This window comes from Xiphias gladius, chromosome 15 (genome assembly GCF_016859285.1).
Source record: "Xiphias gladius isolate SHS-SW01 ecotype Sanya breed wild chromosome 15, ASM1685928v1, whole genome shotgun sequence".
In the NCBI taxonomy this organism is placed as follows: Eukaryota; Metazoa; Chordata; class Actinopteri; order Istiophoriformes; family Xiphiidae; genus Xiphias; species Xiphias gladius.
Window position 1 is genome coordinate 18,507,420 of NC_053414.1, and position 24,326 is coordinate 18,531,745.

The 24,326-nt window shown below is 41.7% G+C and overlaps 2 protein-coding genes across 2 annotated transcripts in view; one reads left to right on the top strand and one right to left on the bottom strand.

Moving 5' to 3' along the window:
* Nucleotides 1–628: 628 nt before the first annotated feature.
* si:ch211-243a20.3 (uncharacterized protein LOC100151507 homolog) lies at nucleotides 629–5,019 on the top strand. Its single transcript, XM_040146916.1, has 5 exons — nucleotides 629–710; nucleotides 1,196–1,260; nucleotides 2,769–2,905; nucleotides 3,160–3,289; nucleotides 4,683–5,019. Exons 3-5 carry the CDS (start codon nucleotides 2,791–2,793, stop codon nucleotides 5,017–5,019), a joined length of 582 nt encoding a protein of 193 aa, XP_040002850.1. The 5' UTR covers nucleotides 629–710; nucleotides 1,196–1,260; nucleotides 2,769–2,790.
* Nucleotides 5,020–13,251: 8,232 nt separating this feature from the next.
* Nucleotides 13,252–24,326, bottom strand: part of grin2bb (glutamate receptor, ionotropic, N-methyl D-aspartate 2B, genome duplicate b) — a 90,261-nt gene continuing 79,186 nt past the window's right edge. Inside the window, exons 15-16 of the mRNA XM_040144884.1 lie at nucleotides 19,037–19,275; nucleotides 13,252–15,654 (exon numbers count right to left, since the gene is read on the bottom strand). Of these exons, the coding sequence (XP_040000818.1) occupies nucleotides 13,252–15,654; nucleotides 19,037–19,275 (2,642 nt within the window). The remainder of the gene's footprint in view (nucleotides 15,655–19,036; nucleotides 19,276–24,326) is intronic.

The window sequence follows — 24,326 nt, forward strand, 5'->3', positions numbered from 1 at the left end:
CTACAGCTTTGAAATAAATGTAGTGGAGTGATAAGGGAAGTATTTCCCTCTGAAATGCAGAGGTAGCTGTTTTAGTCTCGCTGTGGAAGGTGTGTTGAGGCTCTTGGCTGCACTGCTGTTGCAAGGGTAAAGGGCAGATGGTGGGAAGCAGAGACAGATGAAAACGGTCCATAACTCAAGTTTTGAGGAGACCACAATACATTACTTTAGAAATGTGATCCTGCAGCAGAGCGAAATTACAGCCACTGACATACATATACCTGTTCAAGGACTGTATGAAATAAGGGGATGTGCCACACATCTGGCAGCAGCTGGATGTCATAGTGTGTGTGTGTGTGTGTGTGTGTGAGAGAGAGAGAGAGAGAGAGAGAGAGAGAGAGAGAGAGAGAGAGAGAGAGAGAGAGTGGGAGTTGGGTGTGTGTTGGGGGTGTAAAGGTACAACAGCTCTCAACAAATTAAAAGCTTTAAAAGTATTTTAAAGCCTTTCTGCTCTGGACCTGTTACGCTTTCTTCGCAATTATATTACAGCTGTGAGCTAAGGGTGGAGAGAGCATCAGAGAAAATAAGAGAGAGAGGGGTGAAGAAATTCGAGTAAAAGAGCAGGGCAGTGACGGAGTGGAAAGGCAAGAGGAGCAGAGGTATCTGCTATTCAGACTAGGTCGGAGAAGGATTTCCCGCTGAGACTTGGAGCATCATCATCACTTCAGTTCGTGAGTATCAACCCATTTGCTCGTTATTCATGTATCCAGTCTGTGATACTTCTGCCAGTGCAGTGTTAGTCTGCAAAGTTAAAAATGTAGTTGCTGCAGCACAAACACCAACATTACTCATCATAGCAAAGGGACACTGGTTTGTCGTATCATTTTTCAGTGTTGTTGATATGTTTTGCCAGATGTGAAAGAAGCTGTTTCAGGTTATTGTTCGGCTAATTTTCACGTTGTCTTTGATCAGCCTCCAAATTCATAACCCCTGAAAACATTTATAATCCCTCAACAATGAGTCCATGGCTTATTATTTGTCCAGTATGATTCCTAGACTTTGTCATTTGGATGCAATCCCCCTTTTTTTTCTTTAGTCGTCCTCTTTTCTGGGTGGCCTGTCTTCACCTCCTCTCTCTTATAATAATTCTTGTTTTTCTCCACAGGGTAAAAAAAAAAAAAAAAAAAAGGTTAAAAAACTTCCTTTGTTTTTTCAGATTGGACTGTGGTCATCCTCTTCTCATAGCAGACACACACAGATCCAACAGTCACAAGACAAAAAGTATGTTTTCTCCAGGTCTTCAGTTAAAATAATTGGATTTTTGGTGCGGAGTGGTGGCAGCAAAATGTAGCTGAAGTATGAAAAGTAAAAGTACTGTATATTAAGAATAGCCCCTTCCAGAGCATTTGTTATTGCATATAGTGTATTATATCATTGCATTACTCTTATATATACAGCATTTTTATTTTGTAGTTGTAAGTAAAAGTGGAGGTGATCTATACTAATCTATAACATTTCATTCTACTTCTTAAACTGTTCGTATCTGTGACACATTTTGTGTAAAATCCCAAACTGTCAGATAAGTGTAGTGGAGCAGAAGTATAAAGTAGGATAAAATGGAAGTACTCAAGTAAAGAACAAGTACCTCAGATTTGTTCTTCAGTACAGTACTTAATCTACTTAGTTACTTTCCACCAATGCTGATAACATAATTTAAGAAAAATGCAGACAGTGATGGAAAACGTATTTAGATAATTCAATCAAGTAAAAGTAGCAATACTACACTGTAAAATACTCCATTTAAAGTAAAAGCTTTCATTTAGATACAGAGATGCTGTTTTGTGGAATTCAGACGTACATATTGTTCATCTTCATTTACTTTTAAAAAATAACTTGGACATTGGTAACTTCCTATTTAAAGTGTTGACTGGTCTATAATTGCACCAATAAGTCACTGTTTTATATATATAAATATATATCTTTTTCTTTTTTTTCTTTGTTTTCTTTCTATCACTCATTATTTCATTTAATGTAATCTTTGTATCCGTTTATCTTGCCTGGAGATTTTAGGAAAGGTCTTTGTATAAGTTTTTAGCTTCCTTCACTCACAGGTATGTGAATTTATGTAGATATAAGTATGTCAGTGTATATGTATGTGAATGTCCTTATATATATTATATTTTTTACAGTGGTTATATTTTTAATGTGTAAAGTAAAATAAAATAAAAAAGTACAGAATTATATAGCCACAAAATGTAGCTAAAGTATCACAAGTAGAAGTTCTCATTCTGCAGAATGGCCCTGTCACTGTTATGTTATTATGTTATTCATCATCACATCAATGATCCAAAAAGCAGCACTTTAATGCTTTGACAGTTTTAGAATCAGCTGGTTAGTTTAAAATATAACGATGCATTATATTTCACAAATTGGTCATATGTTTTGTATGTAAAATCTGAAAAGTAACTAGTAGCTACAACTAGCATAAAGGAGCAGTAAATGGAAATACTCAAGTAAAGTAAAAGTTCCAAATTACTCAAGTACTTGAGGAAGTGTACTCAGTTACTTTCCACCAGTGGATACAGAAGTGTGTGCACATCTGCATGCTGCTGAGTCTAAAACTCTGACGGACGCTGTAATTTTTTTCCAGGCTGTGCACATGAAGCCCATGTTTTTTCAATCTCATGCTCTTTCTGATTTTTATTCAAGACAAGAAGTTTATCTGTAAATTTTCAACAGAGAACACATGAAGGTTTATTTTTCCCCTTTTCTTGTTTTTGTTTTTAAAGGGGGGGCGTCTCTCTACTCGTCATGGCCCCTCCCTCTCTGTTGATGTTGCTGATGGTGTTTGCCATGGTAAACGGGGCCCACGCAGGCGGCGAGGAAAATGAACTGGATTATGGGTACTGGAACTACAGAGAGGGAGGTAAATCATGAGCCTCCATTTGATCCCTAATATTTTAGAGATACGGGGCCTGTAAATCACAGAGTGACAAGATGTCTGAAGTTGTGAATTATAAGAATAATTTATCACTGAACTGAATGAAATGCAGACATTTAAGAAACTCTGCAGAGATGACTGTTTGGAGCTTAAAATAATTACGACACACGTGCCTCTCTGATTTTCATGATTCCAGGCTGGTTTTCTTTCCACCTGATGGTGTCATGTTTTGGTTTCAGCTGACAGTGTGAATGTGGCCTCAGTGCGAAGTGTGACCAGAGTTTTAGATGCCTGGGGAAAACGCATCTTCAATGAGATCAAGACTTCGCTGCACTCCCAGCCCAGCACACTGCTGCCTGACTACTCCAGGTGACTTTAAACACCTATACCACTCCGTCTAATATCTCCTGTGCTGTCTGAGCAGCCTTCTTTTGAGTCACCATGATACGTCACTTTTCAAAGACAGGTCTGCGACTTTTACATTATTTAATGGTTCCTGTTCATACTTTTGTCATTCCTATCTCTACTACAACAGTTACTTAGGTTTGTTCTCAAGTATCACAGATCTTTTAGTCCCTTGTGACTCTGTAGGACCTTTTCGAAACTCTCCATTTCACTGATGTTGAACCGACCTGTCAGAGCAGGTTGTGTAATTTCCACTGACTTGCTTTTATGTGATGTCTTTTTTTCCCCTTTTATTCTTTCTACTACATATTTTAGTATTTTTCTACCGGAATGTGCTGTGTGGAAATGTATTCTTTTAAACAGCATTTTATCTCAGGTAGGGAGATAAAAGTCACAGAAAAACCGAGGCTCATTCTTGAGACAACAGTCTCACCATATGGTCCATTTAGTTTTGGAGCTTTCAATCATATCACATATCATGATCTTCATCGGCAGATGGATTTTGCCCAGTTGTCATGGGTCTGTAGATGCACAAATTTAAAGCAACACATTTTGGGAAATACACTTATTCACTTTGTTCCCAGCTGTTAAAATATAAACTTTTTTCAGCTGACATATTATTGTATCCCATACACATGGTTGTATTTCTGGATGGGCACACTTGGCCCTGAGCCGCTATAAGTAACAGCTAATATTTCTTGTTGTGACGTCAGTCAAATTACTTCAAAGAGATGCAAAACAACCACAGGGACGCAAAATGACCTTAAAGAGACACGAGGTGACCACAAAGAGACACAAAATTACCTTAAAGAGATGCAAAGTGACCACAAAGAGACACTAGGTGTCACAAAGTGACCACAAGGAGACACAAAGTAACCAAAAAGGGACATAAGTGACCACATAGAGACACAAAGTGACCACAAAGAGACACAAAATGACCTTAAAGAGACACATAGTGACCACAAAGAGACACAAAATGACCTTAAGGAGATGCAAAGTGACCACAAAGAGACGTTAGGTGACACAAAGTGACCACAAAGAGACACAAAGTAACCAAAAAGGGACATAAGTGACCACATAGAGACACAAAGTGACCAAAAAGAGACACAAGTGACCACAGAGACACGAAGAAACACAAAGTGACCAACAAAACAGCAACAAATGACGTTGCTGAGTCCTTTTTGTGTGTCTGTGTGTGAGACTTCTGGTTCACCTGCAAAATGACTACAGATGTAGTTTTGCGTCTCTTTCAGTCTGGGTGTGTTGCTCCCATATAGGAGGGGTTTGGTGGTCGTTGTTGTGTCCTGATAAATGCGAGTTGTTCTCTGAGCCTGAGCCTCCTCTGTTCATCCTGCAGGGTGCGCCCTCTGTCCGAGTCTGTCAACGACCTGTTCAGAGAAGTCACGCTGCTGCACCGCCGCATCACCGAACTCTCCCATCGCCTAGCAACACTGGAGCCGTTCCTCCGTCACCACGGCTACCGGGAGGAGGAGGAGGAGGAGGAGGAGGAGGAGGAGGAGGAGGCCGCGGGGGGCAGCCGGGCTCTAGCACCTCATAGCCTGAGAGGAGAGGTGCCGAGACTGGCCCGCTACACCCCTAGGGCCAGCCCGCCCAGGGGGAGCCGGGTGGTGAAGAGGAGACGGGTTCGAGTCCTGAAGAACAAGAAAGTGAAGCTGGTTCAGAGTGAGAGATAGAGAGATGGGCAGCGTGGAGAGGGGGGATATGAAGAGTGGGAAAGTTTGGTTGATAGAAATATGCTCTGCCAATAATATATAATGTATGATATCCATCTGTGAGCTGTATAGACATCATTTTTGTGAAAGAACAAGATGTAGTCACGACTTGTCCTGTGTGATCAGGAATAATCCATTTTGATTTGTATTAATCAGAGAGAAAACTTATATCTTCCTTTATAAACTCCTGTGATTATCAGTATTTCATTGTTGAACTGTTCATGTCGGATAGTGTTTGAAATCATGACACGTACAGGAACACACACCTCCTTCCTCCTTCCTTAACACTATACATCTACATTATTATTTTACTTTCTTCCTCAGCTCCAAAGCCCTTTTCAACATTCAATTCTGGGGTCCAACATCCGAAATTTTTTTTCGAGTTTGAAGTTTCATTCTTGACCTAGAAAACTAAAGCCTGACAAAAACATTCATATTTGTTTGTTCATCTCCTGGCCCTCTTCCGCAGATGGGAGTTGCTCACCTCTCATGCGTGGTTTAGTTGTTATTATGTGATGTATGTCTTTTTATTTTTCCTCCTCATTTATTGGCACAGAAACAAATATGGAGTGTTTAGTATTAATAATGATAATAAATGATTGGTTGTCTGAATGAGTGAGAACTGCTCTCTATTTGTCTTGATTGACAGGCAAAAACTTTAAAAAGTGACATCATGACATGAAGTGGTTGATCGGGAAAAGTGGCATTATCAAAACAGACTTTGGCAAAACAAGAACATTTGGAAATACAAAGAGTTTGGAAACAGTCTAAGCGATGACCTCTTTATTCATTTACTATTGAACACTTTGGTTCTCTGTACATAAAGAGCATAAAAGCACAACAAAAAATGTGGCAGGGGAAGCCAAGAAGACACATAGTAGACGCAAATAGTGGACTATTAAGAAAGAGGAAGAAATTCATAACTAGAGAAAAAAGAAGCCCAGACTGACTCCTCCAGCTGTTTTAACACAAATAAAACGAATGTATGCTATTCCTCGGCTAACAATCTGCCACTGAATGGTGTTTTTGTTTTCGTGTGCTATATTTATATGAGTGACAGTTTTTATATGTTTCATACTTGTTTAGTTATTACACCCTATTTCTTGAAAGGCCTGGTTTTTCTGATAATCAAAGACTTTTTGCCATCTAACACCATAACATCTGCCTTTGACCATTATTACCAGTGAGTATCACGAGATACAGTGGTGTTATCCTAACAAGGAGCCTAACTGTACAAGGTAACCCAGAGGCATCAAATAGAAAAATCCCATTTTAGGAATATGTATTTATAAGAATAAAATTGCTTTAAGTTATAAATCATGCTTCTTTCTAACAAACTACTTATTTATCTATGTGGCTCTGCTTCCTGAAAACTGCGTCCCCACATCCATATACAACATTATACCCACATCGCCTCCTAATTTGAATAACCAGAAACATGTCATGACACATTACAGTGTGTGAAAATTAGATTTGTCGTAAATGTGAGGGTGAGAGGGCCAAACACACCTTCTGTTGCCTCGGGGAAACAATATGCATTAGAGGGATAAAGCTTAAGTTCACACTGGATTTGCCAGGAGCATTTATCAACACGGTGCTTTGTTTCTTAAACTCTGCCTAACAGGGAAGGTCCACAATAAACAACCATAAGAGACTCCTACCTAAAGTGATTTCAGTGTAAATGATGGGGTTGTTAAAGTGTAACCAGTTATTTTACGTGTTGGGGAATTCCAATATATTTCCAAATAATCTCATAAAAAGTTTCCTGGAAAGAATCACATAATTCGGAGCTAATCGCGGTAAAATATAGAGTGATCAGTTGGTACAGTTCCAGTTATTTCTAACTGCTAAGCTAGCACCACCTTGAGACTTTTTTTCAGAGTATAGCAGTTGAGCTACACGTGCAAAATGTGTCTACTAACAAACACACAATTCAGCATAAATGAATAAACTTTCTGATAATAAATGAATGGGGAATAAATATCCACTGAGGTTTAAATGGAGCAATTTCGGAAGTCAATAATTCAAACTAAAGGGTTCTTTAATTGAAACCTTCAAAAAGTTCTTTGGAAATAGCAGACTTGTAAAATGAATTGTTACTAGAAAAAGACTTGCAGTCTGAGTTAGACAAATCAATTGGATTTCTTTCACATTTGCACTGTCTTTAATATGAGATTGAAGCAACCAGTAGTCCTTTAATGCACATACTGACATGTCCTTATTGTTTTAGAACAGACTTGACAAATGTGAACTCATGCTTTAAACTCCAGCAATAAATATACTGACAGAGAGAGAGAGTATTAGGTAAAATATCAGACAAAAGCCATGCTTCCATCTACCTGTTCACTATGTCCTGAACTACATCCGGTGACTGGAGGGAGCCATGTTTTTGCCACAGGGTGTCAGTGCTTGCCTGCTGCTGTTATCAGAAGTGACATTAGACTGACTCATGGAGGCTTGATCTTTTGTTCAAGCCTCCGAGCTGAAGTCAGGCATGGTCCTTGTGGGCCCAGCAGGGGGTGCCCATTATCTGCTAACATAATTATAGTGTTTGTTTGCATGTGTGTGTGTGTCTGTGCATATTGTGGGCACAGGCATCGAACTTTATGCCTTCATTAAAACTTCGCCAAGTGTTTCTACAGCAACCAGCTTCTCTCCTCTTCTACAACTCCCCTTGTCATCCACACCACATACTGCAGTGTCATGTTCCTCCTCTTTTTTTTCCCTCTCCACACATTCTCTCATTTTCAACCTGCATCTGCACACTCGCCGCTTGTCAATTCCTCTTTTGTTTTGCTGTGATTCTCCTCCATGGGCTTCAGCCCACCCCCTTTTTTTCATACTGTAATCTGTACATCAACTGCCACCACCCCTCCTCATCCTCCTCTATTTCTCTCCCCTCTACGCTGCTATGTGTGGGCGTTAAGCTCAGGCTGTACTTTCCATTTTGGTATTGTATTGTCGATGCATTGTTGCACCCAATCCAGTTAAGATGCTGTGGGAATTCTGTATAAATCTCTTTCTCGCTCTCTGTCTCTCTTTCTACAACCTCCCCTCCCCATCTCTGGAAAAAGAGCCAGTTGCTAGGTAACAGTTAATTGTCAAGAAGTAGTTACATGTGTTGCAATGCATCCCAAGGTTGTTGGGTTGGTGTAGGGAGTGAAGAAGTAAGCAGAAGGGATGGCTAAGAGAGAGAGAACAGTACAGACCAGAGAGTGGATTTTAGATCGGAGATAAAACTGATTAAAAGATTATATCCACCGCCTCACCTTGTTCCGTTTTAGCATCCAGGAATGCAGATGTTCTAATTCTCCCACCAAACCTATACAGGAGGCATCGGTTCATTTTCCGACATGCTGGTTTCTTTATATAACTCCTGTTGCTGGCTTTCAGAGTCTGAGGATTGAGGGGGAGATTTGGGGGACTTTGATCTCTGCTGCTCTGTACAGTTTGCATCACTTCTCCTTTCCCTCAATATATCTCTCATTATTATTTTTTTTCTCTTCTCCCTCTGACTCCACCTTTTAAATTTCATGCCTCTTTGGTCTATAAAAAAAACCAAAAAAAAAACCCACTTGTCCGACATGGGGAGCAAAATCATTCTCATGCAATGAGATTTATGTTTGTTAAAAGACAGAGAGGAATTAAAAAAAAAAAAAAGGTGCAATGAAAGAGGAAAAGATACAACTCAGCTGCAGCCATGATCTCTGATCCACTGCTGACCTATGGGACATAACATATGATCTGTTACAACATGTACCCGGTGCATTTGAAGAACAAATATAAATAGGACACACACGAAAGAAGTCCTGTTGCTGACTGCCAACCTGTGGACACAAGGAATTAATAATAAATAAAAGAAGGGAATAAAAGAACAAGACAAGTGTTAGAGTTCTTATTTTTTATTAATACTCAACACTTTTATTCCAAAGAGACAGAAGAATAATATTTCTCAGCACTTATTTTCACATTGACTGTGTTTGATCTCATTTTCAATATTACTAAATATTCAATCAAATTTGAAATACTCTCTTCACACAAGTAATTTCTCTCCATACAAAAAATGTGAGAGTGAACTAGATTTTTGTCGTATGTACATTTTTCACAATCTGTACAGCTCAGGGATGGAGTTGTTCGACCTTCTGTGGCAAAACACAAAAACAGAAGATGCAGCCAAAGAGGAAAAAAAGAGACTACCTCTGTAAAAATGCATTAGATAATCTATTGTGCTTTCCATTGTGATAATCTATGGTGCTTTACAATTTTCCCTTTGAGAAAAACAACCGCCTAAACTGGTCTTTGACCAAATCGAAAAGGAAATAAAAACACATCAACAAACCTCGACTTATTGAATGTTCACACTATGTCTGTCATAATAAATGATTGCACGTATCCTGGCCTGAAGTTGTTAAAAAAGCAATTTTGCAAGGGGACCTGCGAATCAAAGATTTATCCCAAATAGATCTATTCTCTGCCGTTTTGTACAGTTTTTTATCAAAAGTCCATGAGCGTGAGGTAAAGTATTTACATAGTTTTATAATACATGTACAATAAACAGTTATCTCTCACACACACTCTGTCTCTCTTCCATATGAGCACACACAGAGGTAATCAAGCGTATGTATTCAGGCACATACAATAACAGAAATAGTGAAACATACGGAGTTATATTCAAAAGAAAAAAAATAGGAAAAGTAGTTGAAATGAAAAAAGGCTTCTTCAGTGACAATGAATGTATTAAAACCTCAACCTTGTTAAAAAGCATTTACAGAAACTAACAAGTGTCGATCTTTGTATAACATTGACAATAAAAAATGTTTTCTATCCTAGTGAAAATTTTTAATCAATTAACCATATTTGAGTATAACCAAAATTTAGACGGTTAGATTTGTGTCTTCTCTTGCACAAACAAGCACACACGCACACACACTTACAGTACTACATGGATCATCAGTACCAATGAAATTGTTAAAACTCCAAATATCGTTCAAAAACACCCATTTTCTTGGGCTAAAAGTTAAGATTTAAAAAACAGAAATAAAGAAAAAAACTAGGAGTATACATGCAAGTCCTTACAAGCCCCTTAGTATCATACATACTGACTTGTCAACCAAGAGAACGAAAGTCTTCTAAAGTTTTCACTGGGATGTACAACAAACTTAGTGTTAGATGATCTCAGTCAGATTGTGCTTAGATATTAAAATTTGTTTGGGCAAGTGACAGTAAATAACTGAACAGGGAGAACAGTTGTCTCAAATAGTAAATTATTATATTTTAATGGTGGGAAGGCTTTAAATTAAACAAAACACAGCTTATTTTTTTGTCTTTTAAAAGTGTTAGAGCAGAGATGACCTGTGTGTCTGATGCTGTGGATTTGGGAACTGCCTATGGATCAATGTAAAAAAAGGCAATGCTTTTTAGAAAATGTACAACCTGCTTTTAGGACACTGTTGAATTTCTCCTGCCTTCCTCTTTATTCTTTTCCTACATCAACAGTCTGCTGTAGACACAATCCACAAAGGACTTCGGACTTGTGGGCAAATTCGTTCCTTCATCAAAATCTCAGCGTGAGAGACAGATTATGGTCCAGTGGAGGGAGAAATCAATGTCACAGTACATACTGCGATAATTTTTTTGGGATCTGTTTGGTGAAAATATGAGTTTGAGCAACATGACAGATTGCACAGAGGGACAGGCTGATAGTAAACTATGTCTCATGTCAGGACTGCAAGACAATAACTTAAAGTAATAGGTCGGCATTTTGAGAAATATGCGTCTTCTGAGAATTTGATGAGATGATTGATATCGCTTTCATGTCTCTCCATTAAATATGAAGCTATAGCCAGCAGGCCCTTAGCTTTGCTTAGAACAGAGACTGGAAACAGGGGGAAACAGCTGGCCTGCCTCTGTCCACAGGTAACAAAATCTGCCTACCAGACCCTCTGAGGCCCACCACATGGTTTAAAAATGTGTGGTTTTTGGTGGTGCTGACTATTTCTGATTGGTACAAATCATCTGATACATAACCCCCCATAAAACCACAACATGTTGTCTTTACGCTTTGGTTTTTGCAAAGATTGAACAAATAAGATATAACATGTTAATTAGTCGGCTTTAGGGGTGTTGATAGGTGGATTTTGTTACCTTTGGACAGAGCCAGGCTAGCCGTTTCCCTGTTCCCAATTTTTATGCCAAGCTAACCAGCTACTGGCAGTAGTTTCATATTTAACAAACAGATATAAGACTGTGTTATTAATCTTCTCCTCTAACTGCCTGCAAGAAAGCTAATAAGCTTATTTCCCAAAATGTTGAACGATTCCTTTACATTGCAGGGGGACTCTATTCTATAGCTGTATAGTGAGTACAAGTTTCTCCCTTTTTTATGTTATCTACCGCATTTCAACGCTAAAAAACACGTTTAAACGCAAGTAAATTCCATTTTATAATCATATTTTATAATCATCTCATGACTAAATCATGAGATGATTATATGGGACTGTGTACTAGTGTGGTTGAAGTGATGAGCCTGCTGTGCTCCCTCTAAACCAGAGGAGTAAAATGTTAAACACTGGAACTCCTGGCATCACTCAGCCATCACTGGCCATCTAATACAGCAGGGAGGGCTTATAGCCGCAGTCATGAAATAATTAACATGTCGGTCTGCTCTTCCCAGAAACACAGGTCTCACGCTGAGAGTCCATTGTCCATTTCCCCATCCTGAACAACTGTCACGGCCAAGTGGGTCAGACCCGGTGAAACGCCATGAGAGCAACAAGCGGACATAAAATGTGATCGACTTGTATTTAATGGATAGCTGGGTCCTGGGTCATCGGTTATGAGGAGGTGAGGAGTGATAAAGCTTGTTGAGCTTTTTTTTGTAAATGATTTAAAGGAAACTGACTTGCAGAAGAAGTGCTTCTATTTTATTTCTAAGCGTTATTTCTTTACAAACAGCAGCACGGCTCTGTCATACCTGGCTTTTGGGGGAAACAGGAATGTTTATTCATCATGGCACTGTGGTTTTAACCCTTGTAATGCTGCTGTTGTTTCCTTTTATTGTTGGGGGGGGGGGTCAATGTAAGAATTTAAGCTTCCTCGACTGCAGCAATTTTTGTGTTTAACTTCATAACATCTGTTCGATGCTTAAAAGCCTGTGTGTGTTTTCACTCACAAATTGAATAATTGTTTGCAGGTGGATCTGTCTACCAACAGAAAAGATCTTTTGTGTAGAAAATCAGTATTAATCCTTTAAGGCACATCCAGCTCAAAATGTGACACCCATTTGGTACTGCCAAGCAAAAAAACGAGAGGAGACGGCAAATCAGTATGATGATGTTGCTTCTGCAGCTGAAAGAAAAACCTTCTTTGCAAATTTATAAGTACATAGAATGTACTCAGCGAGTCATGCCTTTCACATACACTTCACAGCACTCAAAAATAAGAAAAGTAAAAAAATCAAACATGAAGAATTAATAGCAAAGAAGAGTCCAAATTACAGGAACCCCAAAAAGATCTGTACCGACAACTGGTCTACCAGCCTCCTGTAATATTGGTAAGCTAAGAAAGAATTAACATCTCACAAATATGTAACATGAACTATTTAAATAAATAAATAAAATTTAAAAACAATCCAAACCGATCATCATTAAACACTAGAATAATATTCAATAATATTATTAACATTATTAATACAATTATTATTAGTTTACCCTGTTACTTCAACAGAAGTGTTGATTTCTCATTCATGATTGTATTTCCGTTGCTAAACAAAATGTTTGTTTTGGTGTTAAGGAACTGCAGGAGGGAGGGAAAGACAATGAGCATGTGAAGAGAGCAGAGACTGGAGATTTTATTTCACTTTTTCCCCTCCATCCCTCCCTCCCTCCCTCCCTCCCTTCCTATCTTTCTCTGAGCGTCAGAGCAGCACCAGAATCCTCTCTTCTCATTAAAAACTTGTCTCCCGCCGGACTTCACCACAGCTTAGCCTGCAGTGGCCCCTGTGCATCGTCCAAATTCTTTCCGTTTAGCGGAGTGAGAACAACGCACAGTGTCGTGTCTCCTCATTCTCGTCACACAGCAAGGTTATCAGCCTCAGCCGTTTCTCTTTTTTGCCTCTGTATGTTTCTCTCCATACCCCTCTTTTATTCACCCACTTCATCTTCTCTATCTCTCTTTCTTCCTCCGTCTTCATCCTCAGACGTCTGACTCAATGCTGGAGAGCTTTTCATAAACGTGTCCATTGCTGGCACCGTTGAAGGGTCTCTGTACCTGCCCCAAACCTAACGTGTCCCTGCCCCCAGGCAGTAGCTTGTTGGCCGCGTGGTGGTTCCCCATGGGCCCTCCCACCCCGCCCAGACACAGCTCTTTCGGGAACCTGGGGGCCACATTGGACATCACCCCAGCTGTGGCAGACGCGGGCAAATAGGAAGTCGCTCCCATGGAGCCACAGAAGTCCCCGCCTCCTCGGCTGTTGTTGAGAAGTTGCTGCTGCTGCTGTTGCTGCGTCTGTGGCTTTTTGATGTAGTACGGTTTGGCACCGTGTAATAGACACTGGTCGTCGCCGAAGGTTGGGATGAAGGGGTTCTGGTTCACCTTATCTGGGTAGAGAGATTTAGACAAGGAGTAAGTCCCGGCCCCTCTGCTACCACCACCACCACCACCACCACAGCCCCCACCTCCCATCATAGCTCTATCTCTGTCTCTCAGGTCTCGCTCCCCCACCGACCGCCGATGCAACCCACCTTCGCCTCCACGGAACAAACTGAATGAGGAGCCTCCTTTCACCCTATCCCCACCTATTCCTCCAAACATCGGAGACTCCCTTTCACCTGCATACCTCTCAAACATGTGAGCATAAGGGCTGGGGCCCTCCATGAAGCGGTCTTTGTCTTTCAAGCTCACGCTCCGGGGCTGGGGAAACTGGCCCCCTAAGCCCCCACCAACCCCTCCCATGCGGCCTGCCCCCTCCCTCTGCAGGTCCACAAATGTGTCATATGAGTGTTGCCTCCGTAACACCCTCCCACCGGGCCCTAGCTTCCTGCGCTGTGCCTGAGTTTGCGTTTGGCTGGGTCCTACGCTACTTTTCCCTCCAGGGAACATCATGTTATTGTCCTCGCTGATGTTGTAAAGGTTACTCGGCTGCATCTTACAGGAGTCACAGCGTTTGCAGGTAGCGGAGCTGGGGCGACTGCTGCTCCCCCCAACTCCGCTAGCTGGGCATGTGCCGCCTCCTCCTACACCTGCACCATGGTGACACACATTGTGGCAGTTACGACACTCCCAGTCACCCCCTGCTATGCCTCCCCCTCCTAGCCCAGAAACCCCCTTCTCCCAGCAGGTGTGGGCCTGCTGTCCTCCCGGCACTGAGCCTAGCCCACCTTTACACTCAGGCTTCTTGCCTTTACCTTTGAGGAAGTCTTCCACAGGCACTAAGCTTTTACAGATACCACCACCACTACCACCGCCCACACCACTTCCTCCACTTCCACCCTCTTGCTCCCAATTGGCCTTGCCCTCCTTGGAGCGGAACTGGTCCGCATAGAAATCCCTCAGGTTCTCCTTGTCTTTGCGGAATAAGTAAGGTGAAGAATTACCCCCTCCTCCTCCCCTCTTCCGCTCCAGGGGAGGTGAGACCGTGCGGTGTGCCAAGGGCCCATGGGGGAAGTGGTGGTGGACGGTGTGGTGGTGGGGTCTCCTCCTGAAGCCGCTCAGCTCTATCTCGTCATGCTCCCGTCTGCACTTGGCCGAGGCTGGCCTCTTTTTCAGGCTGTCCCTGTACTGCTTACGCCGCTTGGTGTTGCCCTCCAGGTTGCCGTAGGTGACAGTGTGGGTGGAGATATCCGATACATCAGAGCGAATGTTCCCATCGTCACCCCCTGAGCCTGCCCCACCCCCACCACAGTACCTGTCGTGACCCCCGATGAGCCCCGTGCTGGATGCGCCTCCTTTGAAAGAAAACCTGCCGTACACAGTGCTTCCCTTGAACCCACCCTGGTTGGAATCCGCAGGGGTGTGGCCGGCGATCAGGTCAAATTTATTGGTGTTCCTGTGAGTCATGGAGGGGCGGGGCTGGGTGGTAAAGATGGGCGCTACCCCTCCCCCTAAACTGTCGCAATCGAACATGCCCCCCTCCAATGAGCTAGCGCTGCCTAAACTACGCGGCCTATTAGGCGGGGGGCCGGACATACCCAGAGCCGAGGCCGGGTGGTGGTGTCGGTAATGGTCCTGGTAGAGGTTGCTGTCCTTCAGGGGCAAGTTGCCAAAAGTCCTCTCCACCTCGCTGATGTAGTCACTAAACAAGTTGTCCTCTGGCAGGTAAGGCGGCGCTGACTTGCAGTCTACAGGGTGACCCACCAGGCTGCGCCGGTGTTCCTGGATATCATAGATAGCTGACTCACGACCGCTGTGGCTGTACTCCAGGGCGGCGTGCGTAGAGCCGTTAATGCCCGGGACGGCGGTCATGTCCTTGGCTGTGCGGAGCAACCGCAGGATATTGGAGTGGGTGTTGTTCATGTTCTTCTTCATGGTGGCTGATGGTGAGTCTATGGTTGACTTGTTTTCCTCGATTTGTACCCCATGGATGCAGCTGTAGATACCCTGCAGTGTGAAAATAAGAAGAAAAGGGAGATAGAGAGAGAAAGAGAGGGTGAGACAGGCCACGGGAGGAAGAAAGGAGAAGAGTGAGAGTTGTAGAATATGAAGCCCAAATTAAAGGAAAACAACATTAAAATGTGTGGAAGTAGTAAGAAGTCAAGAACCAGAGGCGATTTAATGTTAGATAGACAGAGCCAAACACCAGACACATAAACAGACAGAAAGACAGAGAGAGACAGAGAGAGGGAGGCAAACAGAGACAGATAGAGGCAGAGAGGTTAATGCATTGCCATGTTCTCTCTGACCACCCTCTTGTTTACACACTATTAAACAGTAATAGGGGCTGAGTACATAAATGACTTTTCTCAGGGGAACAGCATTGACCCTCACAGCTGCTGCTCAGCACTCTTCTCAGACACAGAGAACTGAGCGAGAGGGGAATGAGCATATCAAAGCCTTGATTGATAACACGAGGCAGGCAGTAAACTCATGGTTTTGACCACCAATCAATAGGTGTAATCAATGTCATTTAAATTCAGCTGACAGTGGTGCCACCAGCTTTCTACATCACAAGTTTTTTAGTTGTTTTACTTTCATAAAAACATTGTCAAGGGAATGGATCACTGGTAAAGTTTGTTGTTTGTTTTTCTAAGACAAGCATTAACAATCTATTTAAAATGTCATGATACATCGGTATGTGTGTGTGCTTGTTTTAGTTGGCTGGCAAAAGCAGGATTTTCTAGAGAGGGGGAACCCTTTGTGGTTGAAGTCAAACAAGCGTGTTTAAATGGGGGCTGATGGAATCTGTGGTTGAGGCGACAGCCAAATCGGAAAGGTCGAGGACACATTACCCACCAGCCTGCGTGTGGGCCAGCGTTCCTCAAAGGCGTCAACTTGTCAGAAACAGTTTCTGTCTGTCTCTTAGTCACTTTCCCTGTCGTCGAGCAATGCCTCCAATCTCTCTTTGTGTCTCTTTTATCTCCGTTTCTGGGCGCTCAGGTGAGCGTCAGCTGCTCCAATGGGATTGTCTGTCTACATCTATAGCTACTATAGCTGCTGTGCAAGGTATTGGATCAGAGGTTACTGGCACACCGCTGAGTCTATTCTTTTCTTCTCTGGCTTTGTCCTGCTACTGGTTTTATTCTTTACTCTCGATAACTGATCTCTTTTTCTTCATTCTTCTGTATCTTATTAGCCCTTTGTAGTCTCATCACTTATCCACTTTATACTTTCTATATACTGTATATGAACTACGATTTTCATTAATACTGCACGATCTTAATTTTTTTTTCCTTCTAGCACTGCAACTTGAGCGTTAAACCAGGCATGGAAATGTATAAAAGGTATCTGGATGCAAGACCACCGTTGAGTAATAGAACCACTCTTGAAGCATGTTTGCACTTAAAATAGATGTTGTAATTCAACAAGTAAAATCGATCACATCAGAGCTTAGAGTGAATCTTGAAGCTACAACGCAAAAAGCTGTGCTTATGTTTTGCATTAAAAAATATTACAGTTATAGACACTACAGAGACAGAAGAAGATTGCTGCCAATTCAACAAACGTTTAAAAAACTGCGTTTCTGAAGTTTTCAAGACAAGATTTGTTTTTTAAGTTCTTTCAGGTTAGTCTGCGCAGGTGTAAACCAAATGACATTACAATTAGAAACACCTTCAGCCTTATCGCCAAACACATAAACACTGATGTCTTTTTCTCAGGCAAATAATACCTCCAAATAACACAACAACACCCCCCTTCCCCCTTTCTTAAAAGGTAACATTATGCAAATGAATTACACCTCAAGTGATTATTTACATGGACCCAAACACTCCGCATCAATAACACAGAGACACCTTGTTAGGTGATCCATCTGTGCAGAGTCGTAACTACGCTGAGATGAGCTCTTCGACATCCAACAACAAACCTTCAGGTCAGCGGCTGAGAATGTGCAGCGTAGTAAGTAGCTTTTATTTAAGCGGCATTAAGTTAATAAACAGTGGAATTTCTCAGAGACAGTGGGCTTTTCTAACCCTGTCAGGGATTGAGGCTGAAGTGTTATCAACCAGTTGGTCTATTTCTCTGTCAATCAACATATCGTTAACCTGGGTGCTTGGAAACAAAATTAGCTATTGGTATCCTTTCCTTGTGTGTTGTTATGGCATGTGTGCATCAAAGTTTGTTTCTTCAACTCCACTGACCCTCGACCCTATGAAGTCGGAAAGGTTAGTGACATAGTCTGACCTAACTAAAATCTAAGTAGAAGTTAAGGTCTGAGTGTGCTTCAACCAATGTGCTTGTTGGATGGTCAAACAGCGTCTGAAACCCCGTTACCCAACACTGCTGTGTTCGTCAGTTGTTGTAACTTTCCGAAATCGACAATCCAACAATCACATCCACGTCGCGCAGCAACTGGCCTGGTGTGTGGAGGTGAAAATGTAAACAGGGTTGGGCTTCTCTCTCAAGCGCCCTTTTTTAATTTTTACCACAATTACTTGTCACTTTTTGTGTGTAAAAAAACAAACGCAAAACAATGAATGCTTTGGAGGAGAGACTGTCAGAAAATGTGTGCTGTTATCCATATATTCAAATGATTACTGCAACACGCTCCTCTCTACGACAGCTGGCTTTTCACCCAAACCTCAGACGACACGTATGAACTAGTTCGTTTTGAGTGTACTGCCAGCTTAATGTTGCAGTTCATCAGTTTAAGCCTATATTAACTTTTCATTATGAGCCTGTTGTAAGCTCATAGATGCAGTCAGTTACACCAGAAACCTCACCGATTCCACTAAATAGCTGGATTACTGTTCTGTATTGAGCTATCAAATTTGACAGCTACAAAATTGTAGATCTCTAAACCTTTCTAGGTGAACCTTAATTCTATACATATATAATCTTGATTATATTTGTGTAGAATAAATCTTGAATACAATTATTCAAGTCAAATATTTCCTCATTTTAAAATAGTCCTGGTTATATGAAACAAATTAGCAACTATAAAATCCACAGAAATGGAAGTAGGACAAAAATGTAGTTTTGGACCGGTAGTAACAGCGTTCAATTAATTTTGCTGTATATTATGTTATTGTAATACAGAGCTTCACTGACTTAAAGCATATTATAAAAATTTGAAATGTCTAATTGCTATAACATTGAGACATTTTTGAGGATCTTTCATATGGCACATGATGCTCTTGACTTGTGTTTTGTTGTTTAACAACTGCCTGGGCTAAAAAAGGCACAGGTAAGTCAGGTGAGTCATCATATCCCCCTGACTGACTCAATACAACTCAACCAGAGCCCTTTGTTTTAATACAACCACTCCTATGATCTCTCTTTCATGAGGACAAAGGTCAGACCTAAATCAAAACACGTGAACACTCACCCTGCTAATGGAGAAGGTGACCCCGGGCTTTCCGGAGCACACGCCCATGAAGCAGAAGCGCAGCTGCCAGTAGAACAAATGTTCACAGATGAAGGTGATGAATGACAGAACCATGGCGGCCCCGAGCATGTAGAAGACCCCCGCCATGTTGTCCACGTCCAACTGGCTGCTCATCACCTCGTTCTTCTCATTGTGGCAGATGCCTGTCAGCCACAGGGCCTCCAACTCCTCCATCTCACCTGGAGGAAGGAAAGACACATGTACACAGGTTACTGTATCAATGTGTTTGTGGACGTAACTGTTTGTGTGTATGTTTGTGTGACCTGCACACTTGGATGGGTTCGCCCGTAGGTGTCTGAACACGTAAGTGTGAGTACAAAAAGAGAGGACACATTTTTTGGATGGGGGGTTGATGCCAAAAACAGCTCAGGTCTCATGTACGTGCAACAAATGTCATGTTGCATTAGTTTGACTGAAGGGCCCCCCCCCCCCGAGGATCAACCTCATTAAGGATTGCTTATGCAAGGCTAACCCTTCCTTGTTGTGGGGAAAAAAAAAAAAAAAAAAACCTGGCTGCTGAGACTTGACATTCCTCAGGGAGGAAGTGTGCGAGGTCATGTGACGAGCGTTTCCGCCCTAAAATGCGTCCCCCTCAGTTACACATCCCTAGGGGGGGTTGCTTAGGGGGGAGGACACTTCCAGAGAGATTTGTTTCATCTGAACCTATGGTGTGGTTTTTCTGTGTGTCTGCGTGAGATCGGGGGGGTATATATTTTCCCAATACTTGTGTAACTCTTGCGTTAAACTTGCGTTTTGTGTATGGATGTTTTTAGAAATGAGCATGTGTGTTTGTGTTAGACATCTGTTAACTAGTTTTCACCAGGACTTTCTTACCTAGATGAACCTTAATGAGAGAAAAGAAAAAGTGCCAAGTATGTGGCAGTCTTATGATGACTGGTCGTCAGTTGTTACCATGCTGATTAGAACCAAACAGAAAGCAATTAAGGGGACAAAAACATATATAATCTGGACTCTAGACTGAGGTGTCTTACTTAGATTTATTTTGTTCATGAAAGAAATTAACAACAGAACTGGAGCAAGGAGGCGATTATCTTCGCTTAGCATAAAGACCAGAAGCAGACAGTAACACCTTGCCTGGCTCTGTCCAAAGTTAAAAAAAAAAAAAAAAAATCAACAAAATACATTAAGTTACTCTTTCATTTAAACCATACACAAACAGGAAAAAACAACCAACCAACCAACAATTTTTGGTTCTAGGAGGAGTTAGGTGCTGGAAGAATTTCTTGACAGTTTATCCATCCGCTCAGCACTTGTGTGCATCGTCTCCGGCTGTAGCATGGTTTCCACATACAGTCAGGGTCTCTGTACAGACTCAGTGGCACCACACCAGGCAACTTCACTGTGATGAGAAGACTCCGGGAAGTCACTTTTTACTAAGAAATGGTTACAGCATGTAAAACCATAACTTGTCAGTTTTACATTCTTATCTGTGTATGGATGAAACTAATGAGATTTAATGTGTTCTTTCATGAGCCTTACAGGTGCTAGTAGTTTTGAAGTTTCCATGGAGCCAGGCTAGCTGTTTCCCCCCGTTTCCAGTCTTTATGCTAAGCTTAGTTAACTGCTTCTAGTCACCAGGTCAAGACTTAATGCAAAGCCATGAGACTGACAGAATAATGCTGAAGTATTCCTTTTAAAAGAAAATGTAAAGTTTTGGTGACAGCTACATTTCTAAGGACAAAAATGTCTCGCCGAGCCTTTGTTTATGAAATGAGTAACACCTGTGGTGGAGCCAATCCCAGCTGACATTGGGTGAGAGCCGGGGTACACCCTGAACATTTCTCCAGTCTATCACAGGGCCAATTCCAGACTCTTCTGAAAATATTGATTCTTCTCATGAGTCCACAGATTAAATGACAGTGTCGTAAGGTCAAGCTGCGTGCTCTTCTGAATGCACACTTGCTGTTATTAAATCTGTACGTGGTTGCTCTTGATCCAACAATGTGAATCAAATTGAAAGGAGTTGATTAAGAATTAGATCAATACACAAAATCTATAATGGAATTGAAATCTATATTATTATTATTCTCTGCTTTCTATTCCTTCCTCCATTTTTAACCATCCCTCTCCATCGAAGGTGACTGTGTGTGTGTGTGTGTGTGTGTGTGTGTGTGTGTGTGTGTGTGTGTGTGTGTGTGTGTGTGTGTGTGTGTGTGTGTGTGTGTGTGTGTGTGTGTGTCAACGTGCTTTACAATATATGATCTATCATGTGTTGAGCAGTATGGAGCTCATACTACCTTTGGAGGTGGAGTGCTACTGTAGGTGTAAGAATTCACATCACGGACAATCATTTCTTTTACTTATAGCTTTTCCTAAGATACAGAATGTTCAAGTGCTGCGAAAACCAAGGCTGCTGAGACATTTTTACATCTTTTATTCCACGTCTGTGTTTCCCATAGAACTCAGTTTCTTTTGAAGAAGCAGGCAGACTTCCCCTGTTGTACATGAAGAACTAAAAGATATACTGTTATACAACAGGTGTAATTGATGCTTGAGTATATTGATAAAATCATTTAATTTCTGACACGAAAAATAAAACTCATCTCACTTGTTATTAGCCAGTTAACATACACCATAGTATATGCATTGTGTAGCATTTAACAGGGACACTTAAGCTCCCCCTAGAATGGGCCAAGCTCCTCTTAAGGACCCCTTGAACTTCACCATTTTTTATTTTTTCTATTAAAACTTTTGCCCAAAAAGTGAATCTAACTGGGCTAATTTATATTAAAAAAATAACAAACTGTAGTATTCATGGCTTTCATACAAACGTCCCCAGCTGACAAGGTCACCAGGAGGCCAACTTGACCCAGTGTTTTCATTTGTGGCTCAAACAGTGAGAGAGAAAGTTTGGCTGTGTTAGTTAAAGGGGAACTCCACCCATTTTACACATCAAATTTGGTTTACAGGTGTTGGGGAGTAAAAAATAAATGAGGGGGAATAAATCCTTCTGTGGTTCCAGAGGAAGCTACATGAAGCTCATCAAGTTTGATGCCACTTGCTACAGCGCTGGTTGAGGCTGAGGACTGCAAGTTTGAAAAGGTGTAGCGTTACAAAGAAGTGAGCTTACCAGACCCCGGAATTTGACACGGAAGAAGAATGCGTAGGATAAAAATGATGATATCTTTCTTTAAGACTGTCCATCTCGAGTCTGACAGCATTAGAGGAATGCAATGCTACAACACTGGAGTAAGTGTTAAGTGTTAGCAAATGCAGTTTAGGTCATAAGACAGACATTTGATCATCTGCCTGAGGCGCGGCTGCACTGTGGATAGAACTGGATAGATTTGTTTAAAAGGAGCAAAAATGGAAGAACTAAAGGATGGACACTGACACAGTCATAATCCACTTTGCAGTTGATGTTAACAACAAAAACAGGCCAATTGTGTGTCAGTGACAGTGTCCAGTGTATACTCCTTTCAGTGGCTGGGATGTTCATTGAATGTAATGCTTGTGTGGTGAAAGTGGTCATGATTCAGTCCTGGCAACAACATGTGACATATGTTTTTGTAGCATATAGAATAGATGAATGTGCCTGCTTCTATAATGTTATTTTCCTGAAGGAAAACATATTAAGGATGTGAGCCTGGCATATCCTGTAGTGTTTTGTGACACCTTTGAAAAATATTTTAGGAACCTCTTACTGTATGAGTGACTTTCCGTCTTTAACTGTGAATGGCTGCATAGTCTTGTGTCCAACAGATGTCCATTGCCCCACCAAATTCCAGCAGCCCGAAGGGAGATGTCCCTCCACTGCATCATCCCCAAACGTCAAGGCCTCCTGCCAGTAGTTTGTAGTCAGACCTTGTTCAAAAAGAGGTGCAAAGTTTGTATTCTTTCCATGTGCCTAAACCAATTCATCTGGCTCAATCCTCTCATCATAAAGACGCAGCATCTCGATGCAGAAGCCCTCATAGATTACCGCGCACGTCAGTCTCACAGAGTGACACCAGCCACCCTGCTGGCTCCTTTCGGTCACTACCCAAAGCACACAACAACAGCTGGGGCTCCTAACAAAACCCGACCTACAAACTGGTAGGTTTACGGTCTTACAGACTGTAAACTAAAATTCTGAGAGACAGACCTAGAATTCAACCTCTCTCATCTACATAGTCACATTACATGATCCTGGTGTAGTCAGAGAGACACTGCCACCACATTGTTGAATTGATAAGCTGGTGTCACAGTGCTAAAGTAATAAAGTTTACAAAGACAAATGTGCTAGTCATGAGCAGTCACTGTGGCCCGCTCCTGCCCTGCTTGCACATCACTAATCAGCCAGTGGAGGTGGTAAAAGGTTTGAAATATATATGTACTTTTCTAAATCACAGACTGAGCTTTACAGCTATTATGTCTGCATCTTCTGAGGTGGCTTACTAGCTGTCAGAATGAACATCTTACATCTCTACACTAGTCTAAACCAGGGAGGGATTTTACTTTTAATACGTCAAAGTAATTTGTGACCAAAAATAAAAACAAATTTACAAAGACTGTGAACATGAGCATGTGTTTTCATACCAGAAAGCCCTCAAACACTCTCAAATCCTGTTATTGGACAAATTTGAAAGACTTCCCTTGATGAGATGCAACAGTGTAGACCTAACAAGAACAAAACAAAATATATCCAAGGTTTCCCTGTTGAGATTCTTTAGTCCAAAACCCCAGTCTCCCAGTCCATGGTTCCTGTTCCTTAAATCCATGTGACACTGAAAAAATACAGAATGTTAATCACACCAGTCCATCAATATCCGGAGGCTTCAACATTTCAACACTCATCTTGTCCACAGAGCTCCTTCTACCTATCTCCAGTCAAGGCCAATAATTCTCTGTCCCTGCCCAAACAACCGTTACAATGAGCTGCCAGAGCCTCGCAAGTTACCAAACTAACCAACTCCTTCCAAACTCAAGCTTTCACTTCTACCACTACAGCAGTTGCAACTTTGGGACCAACTTTTGTCCTTCTGGTACATCACTGTTGATTAAGGACTGCAGTCTGCCAACCCAGCTCAGGAGGCCTCACTGACTGCCGGGATCCACCAGCAGGTTGTTGGGTTATCACCATAACAAGCAACGACCACTCCATGAGTCACAGTTCCTTTAAAGCCACTTCGAGGACTCCAACTTGCTACTCTGACGAGACTATAACTTCATTTTGTGATTCTGATGAATGTGTTTGTGCTTTGTTTTCCTGAACTCTGTTCAGGAACAC

What these genes read in the sequence shown, in the direction of transcription:
- si:ch211-243a20.3 (XM_040146916.1), top strand. Translation starts at nt 2,791, where the DNA reads ATGGCCCCTCCCTCTCTGTTGATGTTGCTGATGGTGTTTGCCATGGTA. An exon ending in CTGGAACTACAGAGAGGGAG is followed by an intron (nt 2,906 to 3,159) that starts GTAAATCATGAG and finishes TTTTGGTTTCAG; the next exon opens with CTGACAGTGTGAATGTGGCC. An exon ending in CTGCTGCCTGACTACTCCAG is followed by an intron (nt 3,290 to 4,682) that starts GTGACTTTAAAC and finishes TTCATCCTGCAG; the next exon opens with GGTGCGCCCTCTGTCCGAGT.